This window comes from Phyllostomus hastatus, unplaced genomic scaffold, assembly GCF_019186645.2.
Source record: "Phyllostomus hastatus isolate PE091 unplaced genomic scaffold, TTU_PhHast_1.1 phas_contig_80, whole genome shotgun sequence".
NCBI lineage: Eukaryota > Metazoa > Chordata > Mammalia > Chiroptera > Phyllostomidae > Phyllostomus > Phyllostomus hastatus.
In genome coordinates this window covers 30764694-30779444 of record NW_025333960.1, presented here as the reverse complement: position 1 = coordinate 30779444, position 14751 = coordinate 30764694, and the positions used below count along the sequence as shown (strand labels likewise).

General features: G+C 39.2%; 1 protein-coding gene across 3 annotated transcripts in view; it reads right to left on the bottom strand.

Annotated features, from left to right (window-relative positions):
• Window positions 1-14751, bottom strand: part of KIAA1328 (KIAA1328 ortholog) — a 230727-nt gene that overhangs the window by 130720 nt on the left and 85256 nt on the right. For 2 of the 3 annotated variants that reach the window (XM_045849863.1, XM_045849864.1), the window contains one exon: window positions 2288-2415. In XM_045849863.1, coding sequence (XP_045705819.1) covers window positions 2288-2415 — 128 coding nt within the window. Of the gene's footprint in view, window positions 1-2287; window positions 2416-6790; window positions 6834-14751 lie in introns of those variants that run through there. The other variant, XM_045849865.1, reaches the window with a different exon arrangement.

Sequence of the window (14751 nt, the reverse complement as noted above, 5' to 3'; positions counted from 1 at the left end):
TAGACTTGGCCAAATTTATCCACTTCCCAGAGGAAATAAGAGAAGGTGCTTACCTTTGCTCAGCATAGAGAAGCTTGTCACAGAACAAATCAGATAGCACAGGAAACAAGGTGTGAATCTCTACTCCATATTTAAGATGAAACTTACTTTCCCTCTCTGGGTTCAAATGGCAGAGCCTACAAGTGGCCTTTAACTCTCAATTTCATTTTCATTGTATATAAAACATAATCTGAAACTTGACCACCAGCTACTTCCTGAAAATATGGTTTTAAATTTTTCTCATCAAGTCAAAATAAAAATTCAAAGTACCTCTTTTTGAGTGTATACAATTGTCTACTTGGCCAACATTTTCATTCTAGTTTTTGCTATATATATATATATATATATATATATATATATATATACACACATATTTTTTGCTATATATATATATATATATATTTTTTTAAGTTTTGTCCCTCAAAGTTGAGGTTAAGAAAGGAAGTGTAAACTATGATTGGTCTCTAGTGAAACATCTAAGATTCATTCACTAGTTTAAACAAAACACTAATACCTGAGAAAATTTTCTTTCCTCCCAGTTCTAGTAGATTGATAAAGGGTTAGGCCTCCTTATCTAGCTATCTTTAGAGAAACTTAGTGACGGTTTCTGGACTCTGTCTATATCTTTGGGGTCATAAGATTATACTATACTGGTCATTAAAAGGCCCTCTGCGTCTCCTCACATATCCTTGACAGCAGGCTGCCCTTCATTTTTGTGCCAATACACCTATGTCATGCAAAGGGAGAAAGTGAAAATGCAAAAACAAATGCCAAAATCTGATCTTCATGCTATAGTTTTCTCTAGACTACTCAAGACCGCCTTAAAAACTGACTGTCATCAAAGTGGCAGGAAAAATCCAGATGAACAATCAAGATTAACTGTCACCTTGCTCTGCATCATTTTATAGCCTAGGTTTTCAGAAAACAGAACAAAAGAAAATATTTCAAATTAGAATACAAATAAACCATTCATGCTTTGGCCATTTTTTTATAAATGTAACTTTAAAAAAGCATATTTTTAAAAATCTGAGTTTTACCACATTCCAGCAAAATGATTTCTTTATTAAAAAAAGTTTTCCAAAGTGTTGCAGGTTCGATTCCCAGTCAGGGTACATGCCTGGGTTGCAGGTCATGACCCCCAGCAACTGCACATTGATGTTTCTCTATCTCCCTCCCTTCCCTCTCTAAAAATAAATAAATAAAATCTTAAAAAAATAATAAAAAGGTTTAAAAAAAAAAGTTTTCCATGTGTTCAAACTTCAGATCCAAAACTGGAGTTTTCTTGGCCAAAACTCCTAATGCACCTGGCACAGCTGTCTCTAGGTTGAAGGGCAATGGTGCTCTTCAGAAAACCGCAGATGACACTATTCGAAGGGTAGGATAATACTTGGGTCCATGACTCATGTTTTAATACTTAATATGAATGACTGACTCTACTACACAGTTTTTTCTCCTAAAATGATTTAAAATATCAAGCTTATCTCCATTTATTTGAAGATTTAAGCTCATGTGGATATAAAAATGAGATCAAGTATTACTTGCTCAAGGGCAAATGAAAGGCAACTGGCAAGGTTCTGAACATTCATTTAATTGTATACTATATACTATGTGATAACATGTATGTGAATGTATCTACAAACACTCTCATATGTATATTTGCAATTAATACATATATATATACAAACAAAATCATGCAAAATATTTTAATTTTATCCAAGTAAAGCTTTTGTGAGTTACCAAGTCACTTGCATTATTCTAAAAATGTAAGCATGAGTTAGGAAAGACTCGGTGTTTTCCATAAGGACAATGAGCAACAAACAGTCCACCTGATCTTCATTAAGCAACAGGAAAGTGAGTTTTCTTTGCCACTCCTGCTGTGCCTCCATACAACCAGGAGCTTCCTCAGAGACCCAACACCCTGCTTCAGGTGATCATTCCTGACCTTGGGGTCCCAGGAACAGGAGGGAAGGGAAAGAGGGAAGTAAAAGACACCAGCTCAAGCCCATACCATATTTCCATGTTTTAAGACAATATTATAGAGTGGGGCAAAAGTAGGATTTCAGCTGAGTACCTGAAACAGTTTATTCTTATACTATTATTTATTATTGTATTACTTTCCATATAAACACCTGTAAATCCTGTTTGCCTCACCCTGCATATACTGTGAAATGAAGCAAAAGGCAAATGACTCTTCTGACATCTTGCTGATCCATTGAAAACAAGAATAGGTGGGGATAAAGATGCTTACCTGTTGTTCCTGCATTCTTGCAGCTCCAAGTTCGGAGAGAGACATGGTGAGCTTCTCCTGCTGTTCTGATAGGTATTTCTGATAGAGGCTTAGAAGTTCTTGGCATTCTCTGTACTGTAGCTGAAGAGGTGAGATTACAAATTAAGGAAAAAACTGAATAAATGAATTCAAAGTGCACCTGTGAATGCTGCTTTTCAGATTCCAATAAACAAAACAGAGACAGATATGGAACCATATTTGGTGAGAGTGCAGCTGAGTGTAGTCTTCAGATGAACATAGTAAATGTATTTTCATTTGAACGTATCTCATTTGAAGAGACATTTCTCTCTAAACATTTACATTTGAACAAAAACAAATGTGAACACATGCAAAAAAAGGAGGTTGGATCCCTACCTTGCACCATATACAAAATTAACTCAAAATGAATAATTGGCCTAAATGTAAGAGCTGAAACTATGCAATTCATAAAAGTAAATCTTTGTGATCTTGGATTAGGTAATGGGTACTTAAAAAACAACAAAAAAATAAAGAAAGAAATTTGACTTCAAACTTTAAAAGTTTGTGCTTCAAAAAAAGAAACTGAAAAGACAGCCTACAGGATGAGAGAAACTATTTGCAAATCACACATATAAGGTACTGTTATCAGGATATAGTAACATGTTATAACAGTCAGCAATAAAAACTATTAACCTAATTAAAAACGGGCAAAAGACTTGAATAGATATGTCCTACAAGAAAATATACAAATGGAAAACTGTACTTGAACAATGACTAAAATAAAAAAAATTTAAAAAAAAAAGAAAATATACAAATGGCCAAGCAGCACTAGAAAAGATGCTGGACATCATTAACCATTAGGGAAATGCAAATCAAAACTACAATGAGATACCACTTTGCATCTACAAAGATGACTACCATAAAAAAGACTGACAATAATACACACTGACAAAAATATGGAAATGTTAAAACTCTCCTACATAGCTGATGGAAGATTAAATGGTGCTGCTGCTTTGGAAAATAATTTAGCAGTGCCTCAAAAAGTTAGACACATAGCTACCATATGACACAGCAATTCCACTTCTAGGTATATACCCAAGAGAATTAAAAATGTATGCCCATGTAAAGCCGTGTACATGCATATTCAGAGCAGCATCATTCATACAGTAAAACACCTAAATGTCCACCAAGTGATCAATGGATAAACGAAATGTGGTATACCTTGCCAAGGGTCTTACTCAGCTGTAAAAAGAAACAAAGTATAGCTACACGCTACTGTATGAATGAATCTTGAATTTTGCTAAAGAAGCCAGACACAAAATACTACATATTAAATGATTTCACTTATATAAAGCACAAAATATTACATATTATGTTATTTCATTTATATAAAGCTGTTGCTATTCTTTCTTTTGTTTTAAATACTTCTTCCAGCCCTGGCTGGTGTAGCTCAGTGGATTGAGCGCGTGGGCTGTGAACCAAAGCATCGCAGGTTCGATTCCCAGTCAGGGCACATGCCTGGGTTGCAGGCCACATCCCCAGTGGGGGCCACGTGAGAGGCAACCACACGTTGATGTTTCTCTCTCTTTCTCCCTCCCTTCCCCTCTAAAAATAGGTAAATAAAATCTTTTAAAAAATCTTAAAAAAAATAAAATAAAGTAAATAAATAAATACTTCTTCCAGTAAGCCAGGGAAAAGAATACTCAGTTCTAAGTAAACCGATCACAAATAAGAGTTAAATTCATTCACGCTCACTTTCTATTCTCTTCTCCAATTTCCTTAAGTACCTATCACGGGGAAAGCAGAAGAAAAACAAACAAACGAACGAACAGAAATGTCCAAGATATGCAGAGCCGTACAGACAGAAAGTGCATTAGGGGTTGTGAGTGTCTGGGGAAGGGAAAGAGGAAGCAACTGCTAATGGTTATGGGTTTTATAAGGGAGGTAATAAACATGCTCTGGTGTGAGATGTTGTCTTTGCACAGCTTTAGGAATATAGTCAAAACCACTGAATCATATACTTCAGAAGTTGAATTTTATTATATGTGAATTTTATCTCAATAAAGCTGTTATCAAGCCCCCCCCCCAAAAAAAAACAACAGAGAAACAAATGCAGGGTGGAAGCAATGGTACAGTTCTCATAAAAATAATTACTACTTAATTTACAAAGTTATGACTATATTAAGCACAAAAGAATATAATTAGATTTTTGTCTTATTTGTTTGTTTTTGCAAAATGTTAGTTAAGGCGGTGTTTCAGCAATAAAACCATCATGAGGACGGTTTCTGTCCATATACCTCCTTATATTTTTTACAGTCTAGTAGGAAGAATATAGCAGCCTAACCTGGGCTACCCTCCCCAACAGCTCCTCAAACCTGCGGCGTGCTCAAGATGAAGACAATGAATGGAAAAGGGCACCTAACTGTGCAGGTCAGTGTGCGAGAGACAGACAGTTCTGCTTAGGAGCGCTCTGCTCCTCATCTCTCACTGTGGTCATCCCCTCCCCAGGCCCATTTTTCTCTCAGATCACTTCTGAATCTCCCCCTTATACTTAATTATGTATGCTTTTGGTATAAAAATTACTGCCCAGTGAGATTATTCTGCATAAATACTTTTATACCAGGCCATCATGATTAAAGTGGGAATAGTATTTCTTAAATGTCAAAAGTGGTGATTGGTTTCAGTATTCTACAACATTTTTATAACCTAGTCATCGCTTCTGGGCAGATTCCTGTTCTAATAACCTTTGTCAATCACGGCGGCACAAATAACCATTTGCTTCATTATTCTCATTATTAATCTCTAACAAAAAAAGAGCCAGAGATGGCTTGTAGAAGAGCAACTCGTTCATCAAGAAAGAAGAGACTACTAATCTCAAAGAATACATTAATTAGAAGAGCTTGTTGAATAAACAGCATCTTAAAAAAAACAATGACAACAGAATGAATGGTGGTCTAAATAAGCTAATGTTTTCAAAGTCAGGTCATATCAGACCAGGCTTGTTTTACATTTCCATGCTTTTTGGTCAGCAAGCTCTGAAAGACAGGGATGATTTGAGGTGGTCCTGGGGGGTCTCTGCCAGCTGTAATGTATATAAAAAGATTTTTTTCATTCTACCTGTTATCATAGGCAGTAATGTTTACAGTAGATGAACTTATCAGCCTGGATGCAGAATATGATTTTCACTGTTTAAGAGGGCAGCACAATTAAACAGCCCAAGAGGTAGATGCAGCATCATTTGAAGACAAATTAGAGGTGCATCTCATTTCCTGGGCCTCACTTTACTGCGCACTGTACAAACTGAAGGTTGGGGACAACCCGGTGTCAAGCAAGACTATCGGTGCTGTTTCTTCCCACAGCATTTGCTCATTTTATGTCTCTGTCACATTTCGGTAATTCTCACAAGACTTTAAACTTTTTCATTATTATATTTGTTGTGGTGATCTGTGAGCAGGGATCTGTGATGCTACTATTGTAATGTTTTTGGGCACCATGAACTGTGCCCACATAAGAAGGCAAACTCACTTGACATATGTGTGTTCTGAGTGCCCCAGTGACCAGTGGTTCTCCTGTCTTCCTTCCTCTCTTTGGGCTTCCTTACTCCCTCAGACAAAACATATTAAAATTAGGCCAATTAGCAGCCTTACAGTGGCCTCTAAGTGTTCAGGTAAAGGAAAACTTGCACATCTCTCATTTAACATCAAAAGCTAGAAATGATCAAACTTAGTGAGGAAGGCATGTAGTAAGTTGAGACAGGCTGAAAGCCAGGAATCTTGTACTAAAGAGTCAAGTCATGAATGCAAAGGAAAGTTCTTGAAGGAACTTCCTACTACAGTGAACACAGGAGTGATAAGAAGGTGATACAGCCTTCCTGCTGATATGCAGAAAGTCAAACGTTCCAGACAGATAACCAAGGCAGCAACAACGTTCCCTTAAGCCCAAGCCTAACCCAGACTGGGGCCCTAACTCTCTTCAACTCTGACAGGGCTGAGAGAGCGGAGCAAACTGCCCAAGGAAAAACGGAAGCTAGGAGAGGTTTGGTCTTGAGGTGTAAGAAAAGAAGATGTCTCCTTAACATAAAAATATAAAGTGAAGCAGTAAATACTGACATAGAAGCTGCAGCAAGCTATTTAGAAGATCTGGCTAAGAAAATTAATGAAAGTAGCTACACTAAACAACAGATTTTTAGTGTAGACAAAACAGCCTTAAATTATTGGAAGATGCCATTCAGGACTTTCATAGCTATAGAGATGTAAATGCCTGGCTTCAAAATTTCAAAGGATGGGCTGACTCTTTTGTTAAGGACTAATATAGCTGGTGACTTTAAGTTGAGGACAATTTTCTCTTACTATTCTGAAAACCCTAGGGTCCTTAAGAAGACAAGGAAACAACTGGTGTGTCTTTCAATACATGATTGGATAAAGAAGATGTGGTACATACACAGCCTGTCCAGAAGGTGTCCAGCCATGTAATATGAAAAATAGAGACATTTATTGAAAAGGATACAAGATACAGGAAACATTGTACAAAGGACAATGAAGCTTCAGTCCCCTTCAAAGTAGGCACCTGGAGACCTCACATAGTTTTCCCAATCACCATCAGCTGCCCGGTCATATTTTCCTGGATCTAATTGATGGTCTGAAATCTCTTCCTTTTCAAAGATGATTTTAGTTTTGGGAAAAGACAGAAGTCACAGAGCACCAAATCTGGTCTGTAGCGGAGCTGGGTCACCTGGAAGATTTGATGTTGCACAAAAAACCTCTGCATGAAAATGATGAATCAGTGGGAGCATTGTTGTGATGAAGCTGCCAGTGGTCCATAGCTGTGGCCTTCTGTATCATCTGAATAGTTTCCCTGGAGGAATGTTCAAGCTTAACACAAAATTTGATGCAGATTCATTGTTCTACTAGCTCAGTCATTTTGAATGTGACGGCCACACAGTGCACATGCTCACTCAATAGTGTTATCACCCCCACTGACTAGAACAGTGAAGTCATCATTGTTCATACATGAGCATTCCAGTCCACTCTCCTTGGCTGCCAGGTTACATCAATGTCATGAAAACCATTCTCATTATGTTAACAATGGCTGAATTTTTTCCAGACAGACTTCATATATACAATGGAATACTATAAGGAAAGATGAAATACTGCCATTTGTGACAACATGGATAGACCTTGAGAATATCATGCTAAGTAAAATAAGTCAGACTGAAAAAGTTAAGGATCATGTGAATATATGTTTGATATAAAACTGAAAACAACAAATGAACATACAAGAAAAACAGAAAAACACACAGACACAGACAGCAACATAGTAGTTATCAGAGGGAAGGGGAGTTGGTGGGTAGTAGTTGATAAAGGGGTCAACTATATGGTGACAGAAGAGTATTTGACTTTAAGAACACAATGCAGTATACATATCATGGATCATAGAAATGTACACCTGAAACCTATATAATCTTATTAACCAATGTCACCCCAATGTTGGGAACCGCCCTGACTGGTATCAGAAGCTGAAACCCCCGCCTAGCTAAGGCTAAGAGAATGCCCTTGGAACCGTAAGCCAGCAAGGAGACAAAAGCTTATCTCCCTGGCAGGAATGCTGCTTCTGCTGCTTTATTCATAACTGAACCCCAAAAAGCTTGGTTGGTTAGTCAAAGATGGGTAAGATTCCTCACGGGGGGAGCGACCTAAGACAGGCACGATCACTTTGGGAGGCCCCCCAAAAGAAGGACTTGGGGGGCTGCAGCAAAAGGGGGTGATGGACCCTCGCTCCTTGGCTTTGACATAGCCTGAGTTCTCAGCGTCTGGGAAAAAACCTCCTTGTCTCCCAGTTGCCTTAGTTCCCTTGCTCCACCTAAGCCTGAAACAATGACAGGGTGGTGCAGCTCTGTGCTGAAAAGTGCGGATTCCCCGGGATGATCAGGCCTAAGAAAGAACATGTAAATTACTGTGAAACCTTCTTTGTTTAGATTGCTCTTAGTTGAATGAGAAGGGTCCAAGGAGGAAGTTAGTTTGTTCCTCAAAGTCTTACAGTTCTTTGACCCCGACTCAATAGACCGGCAGAGTTCTTCGTTTTCTATGGTTCCTTACTTCCCCCTAATGAGTACTATACTTTACCTGAATTATTATGCAGAATGAGCCCAATAAAAGCAGGTATGGACTGTAAATCGCGCGCTCCTCACTAGAAGGGGTGGCCATTTCGTCCCTACTTCTCCACAGAAACTAGTTTGTCTCTGTGCATGTTTTTTCTCGCGTGTTTATCATCGAGCCATCCGCAGTGTTCCGTGATCACTGCTGGCCGGTGACTCACGCAACACCCCAATACATTGAATAAAGTAAGAATTATGCTACATCTATTCTGCTTGCCTTATGTAAATAAGACCAAAAAGCCTAGATCACAAGATATCTGTTTACAACACAGTGAACTGAACATTTTAAGCCCACTGTTGAGGGGAAAAAAAGGTTTCCTTTTATAATATTATTGCTCATCAACAATGCACCTGGTTACCCAAGAGCTCTGATGGAGATGTACAAGGAGAATAACGTATTTTTGTTCACTGCGAACATAACATCCGTTCTGAAGCCCATGGATCAAGGAGCAATTCTGCCTTTCATGTCTTATTATTTAAGAAATATATTTTGTAAGGCTATAGCTGCCACAGACAGTGATTCCTCTGATGGATATGAGCAACGTCAACTGAAAACCTTCTAGAAAGGATTAACCATTCTAGATGCCATAAAAAACCATTTGTGATTCATGGGAAGGGGTCAAAATATCAACATTAATGGGGTTCAGAAGAAGTTGTTGGTTCTAACTCTTATGGATATCTTTGAGGAGTTTGAGACTTCACAGGAAGAAGTAACTGCAGGTGTGCTGAAAACAGCAAGAGAATCTGATATGGAGACTGAGAAATAACTGAACTGTAGAATCTCATAATAAAACTAACAGACAGATGAGGAGTTGCTTCTTAGGGATGAGCAAAGAAAGTGGTTTCTTAAGATTGGAACCCACTTCTCACGAAGATGCTCCGAAGAAGGCTGAAATGACAAAAACGATTTAGAGCATGACAAAGTTGGTTGTTATAGCAGCAGCAGGGCTTGAGAGGATTGATTCCAATTTTGAAAGTTCTGTTGTGGGTAAAATGCTATCAGACAGCATCACATGCTACAGAGAAATCACTCACAAAAAGAAGAGTCAATCAATGGGGCAAACTTCACTGCTGTCAAACTGCAACAGCCACTCCAACCCTCCAGCACCCACGCCCTGGTCAGTCAGTAGCCACGAGGACCAACACAGGACCTTTCACCAGCAAAAAGAGTATGAATCGCTGAAGATTCAGATGATGGTTAGCAGTTTTAGTAACAACTTTTTATTATGTATAGTACTTTTTTTTGACATAATGCTATTGCATACTCAACAGAGTATAGTATAGTGTAAATGTAACTTTTATGTGCACTGTGAAACCAAAAACATTGAGTGACTTGCTTTACTGTGAAATTTGATTATTTCTGTGGTCTGGAACTGAATCTGCAAAACCTCTGAGGTTGCCTGTACAGGCAAATTCATTTAAACATATGCCAGGTGGCAGAATATAAAAACAGGCAGTCCTACTTTATCAATTTTTTATATCTATATTGTTCACCAAATTTTGAAATGCCCTCATGTTCCTGGATAATCCAAAATTTGTGTCCATACAAAACAACAGTTTTCCTTTCTCCCCAGCACAAGGAGACCTTAATCCTCTATCTGAAGAGGAGGGTTTATGTTAGGAAAATGTGGGTAAAATGCTTTCTGAACTGATTTGGGGGAGGGAGTGTCACGAGAAGACATATTAACCCAATCCTGGCCAAATGACCGAAAAGAATGCAGCAAATGTGGAAAACTAAGTGTAAGTGGAGGTCTACACTGAATCACGGACATGACCCCAACACAATGGTGCGAACAGCCCGGGGGTTGGCCCAGCCACCATTTAACAACTGAGAGAAATAGGAGTCATCGTGACTTCATCAAAGGAAAAACTTCTCATTAAGATAATATAATGTAAATTAATAGGGCAGATCACATCAAAACATATACGTCGAATCAACCAGCTGAAATGGATGCTGGAAATGGTCACTTTACAGAGGCTAAAAAGCCTTAACTCCAAAATATGTTAGAGTAGTAGCTCTTATCTGTGGTTTTGCTTTCTGTAGTTTGTTACCCACTGTCAACCTCCTTTCAAAAATATTAAATGAAAATTCCAGAAATAAACAATTCATAGGCTTTAAATTGCACATCATTCTGAGTAGCTTGTTGGAACCCCACACAATCGGGCTCCATCCCACCTCATGCCGCCCTGGATGTGGACCGCCCCTTTCTCCCGAGCATACACGCTCTGCGTGCTCCCCACTGCTGGTCATGTGCTCGTGGTCTCAGTTATCTACTGTGGTGGCATCACAGTGCCTGGGTTAAAGTAACCCCTATTTTAGTTAACAAATGGCTTGAAAGCACCAAAGTAGTGATGCTGGCAAGTCAGATATGCCAAAGAGAAGTTGTAAAGTGCTTCCTTTAAGTAAAAAAGTGAGTATGATCCAGGACCCAGCAATTTCTCTCCTGGGTATCCACCTGAAAAAGTTGAAAACATTTATTCGAAAAGATACATGCACCCATCTGTTCACTGCAGCACTATTTGCCATGGCTAAGACATGAAAAAAACTCACGTACCCTTCTACAGAAGATAGGATAAAGAAAACGAGGTACATAAGTACAATGGAATACTACTCAGTCATAAGAAAGGATGAAATAGCCATTTGCAACAACATGCATGGATCTTGAGAATATCATGCTATAAGTGAAATAAGTCAGGTAGAAAAAGTAAAAAGCATACGATGTCAAGCATATGTGGGATATAACGCTGAAAGCAACCAGACAAACAGAAACTCACAGACACAGACAACAGTATGGTGGGTGCCAGAGGGAAGGGGTATCAAGCACATGGTGACAGAAGACAAATTTGTGGGTGGACAGCACACAATGCAATACACAGATGATATGTTACAGAACTGTAAACATAAAATCTGCATAATTTTATTAACCAATGTCATGCAAATAAATTTAATAAAATTTTTAAAAACATGCTAAAAAAGGAAATGTGAGTATAGTACAATAAGATTTTGTGGGACATTTACATAATTTTTATTACAGTATATCCTTGTAATTGTACTATTTGATTGTTATTGTTCTTAATCTCTTACTGTGCCTACTTTATAAATTAAGCGTTTTTATAGATATGTATGTATAGGAAAAAACAGTGTATTTAGGGTTCAGGGTTCAGTACTATCTACGGTTTTGGCATCTACTGGGGGCTGGAACATATCCCCATGAACCCAAACACACACACACACACACACACACACACACACACACACACACACACATAATTTTACAACGTATATACAATGTATCAAATCATACTGTGCACCTTAAACTTACACAATGTTGTATGTCAAAAATATCTGAATAAAGCTGAGGGAAAAACATCAAGAGGCTTAGAGAAAGATTTAACCAAAGAAGGAGAACATGCTCTAGGGGAGTCATTCAAACCCAGGGCACAGTGGAAATTCTGAAACATGGAGGTGCGTGGCCACTCTGACCACACTGTGGGGAAGTCGGAAAAGGCTCCAGAGAAGACGAGACCCTAGACATGAATTCTGGAAAAGAACTACATGGAGGAACTGGAGCCGCTCAGCATCAGGAACGAGTGCATGTAGAAACCAAATAGACAGCGCACTGCGGGCGCGGCAAGGGTGCAGAACAGCCGTGAACTGGTCGTGAGTAGGGAGAATGAGTGCAAGATAAACACGGGCCAGATCTCGAACATTACACTGAGTTGTTTGGATTTTATTTCCCTCTGAGTTCATTAATGTCTTACAGCTGATCTGCATTTTTAAAAGGCACCTTTCATAGGAATGTGAAGGTTTAATAGAAAAGTTCCATTTCCTGTGACGTCTGCAGGGCTTAAGACTAGGATCAAAGTGACCAGTTAGAACATGGCTACAACAATCTAAGCAAAGGATGAGAGGGGCCTCGCTTGAAGCAGCATGGTAGGGATTAGGGGGTAAAGGGATTATAAAGAGAAATTTAAGACACTGTCAACTTATGAGGTGGGTGACAAGATGTATGACCAATGAACAGTTCCATTTCCCAAGACAGAATGCAGAATACATACGAGGTTTGGGTGGATGGGGCACCTTTAGATGCGCTGAGTTCGAGATGCTTGGGAAGCATTTAGTCTCGATGGTCAATAGGGGACATTTAGAGCCCTGGGCCTGGAATTCAGAAAAGAGGTCCCAGGGAAAACAGAAAATTGGGAGTTGGTCACTTTATATGTGGTAGCTGAAGACATGAGCATGTAACATTTCCAGGAAGAGTGTAGTTTTATTCATTCATTCAACAAACAAGTTCCACAGGGCAGGAACATTTGTTTTGTTTACTGCAGAATTCCTAGGCCTACATAATAGGTGCTCAGTAACTATTTATTAAATAGATACATCAACAACTGAGACTGTGCTAGATGCTAGACCTCCAATGATGAGCAAGATCAACACTGTCTCCCGCAGTGAGCTTACCACCCAGCAATGAGGGTGGGTAATGAAACACGGTAACATATGATGAAAGCAGCGGCAGGAGCACTGTGCAGTGCTATGCCAACACTTCCTACAAGGACTGCAAATGACTTAGGAACCACAGAAAACCTCTCGTAGAAAGAAATGTTGAGAGAAAGAGCTGAGAGGAGAGGACCCATGTAACGATCACATGTAAAGGGCAGGTAAAGAAAAATCAATAGAAAGATGCAGTCAACTGTGTGCAATGCTGCAGAGGCCACTCTAGGTAAAGCCTGAGAGTTGAGGAGGCCACAGTGACCTTTGCCAAAACACAAGTGTGACACTACTCAGGTGCTGACCATTCCCCCTGCTGTTTTGTAGACAGAAGTTATGCAAGTTTCACATCAAACACAGAAGCTGCTGGACAAAGAGATGTTTATTCAGGGTCTGACCATGAGGCTGCAATTCTAACGCAGTCCACTAGTCACAGCCCCCCAGGGAAATGTAGAGTTCCAAGGTTTTCACTATGGCAGGTACTCCCTTTACTCTGAACATCTACATACTACATAATATATAAAGACAGCATATACTGTGTATTCTGTGTAGAATATTTTGCCTGGCCCCAATGTGACAAAATTCCTATCTACCCTTTCAAACTTGCTTTTATGTCTTCTCTTCCTCCAAGCTTTCATTGGCCTCCCAGATGGAGTTAAACACCTTTATTATGGTACATGGTATATAGTTAAAATTATTTGGCTATATTACTATCACCTGAAGTGGCCTATGTGTTTCCAGAAATCACAGCATATTAATCTTGATATCCCTCTAGTATATTATATAGCAGGCACATCAAAAATGTTAGAGGAGCCCTGGCTGGTGTAGCCCAGTGGACTGAGCGCAGGCTGCGAACCAGATAGTCCCTGATTTGATTCCCAGTCAGGGCACATGCCTGGGTTGTGGGCCAGGTCCCCAGTAGGGGGCGCACAAGAGGCAACTACACATTGATGTTTCTCTCCCTCCCAAACACACTGACAAAGGGAAAGAGGAAGCAAATGCCTCACATCCAGTTTCTTCTGAACTCAGTCAGTTTGAACAACAGCAACAAAAACATGAGTCATAGAAAGATACCTAGTTAGAGTAAGCGACTAGTTTTTTTTTTTAGTTTTCTGAGCATTACACTCTCTAGGTTGTTTCCTGCAGTCTCCAGACAAGATGGGATAGAGACAGACTTGTACCTAAGATAATTTAGATTATCTTTTGCTCAGATTGTTAGACACTGAGGTTTTTCAGGAAACCAACTACACAGTAAAGACCCAGGGTTTACTTATCCAACTTTAACGGTAAGGACACCAATTTAAAGGTTCACATTCAGATATCCTAAAAAGTAGGCTATCAATGTGCCAGGTGGACCATAATTTGATTTCCTTAGAGTTTCCTTTTCATATAACACTCTATGCATGTACACTTCCAGGCATTCATGGTAGACGTTAAAAGACAATGTGGCAAAAACATTTCTATTGAAAACCGTGTGTTTTCTCTTGCTTGTAACCTGCTTAAAAATTTATCTTTTGTTTAAAGGTTCCATATTTCAGCTAGACCCAAAGGAGAAGTATTTTCTCCACTTGGAAGGCTGCTTTAAATCAATTCAGCCTTTCTGAGCTACAGGAACTGGCCTGGAACTGTAGGGGTGGTGGGGGGCAGGGGTTGGGAAAGGCTGTTATCACGCCCCTACCCCAACCAGACATTACTTTATAAGGTGAACTGCAGTAACAATGATTAAACACTTGAAATTTTCCAATTTCAGAATGAGTAAACTCCTGACCATACAGACCACTGAAAACAGTCTGCACACTAAGCTCTCTAGACTCGGACAGTGCA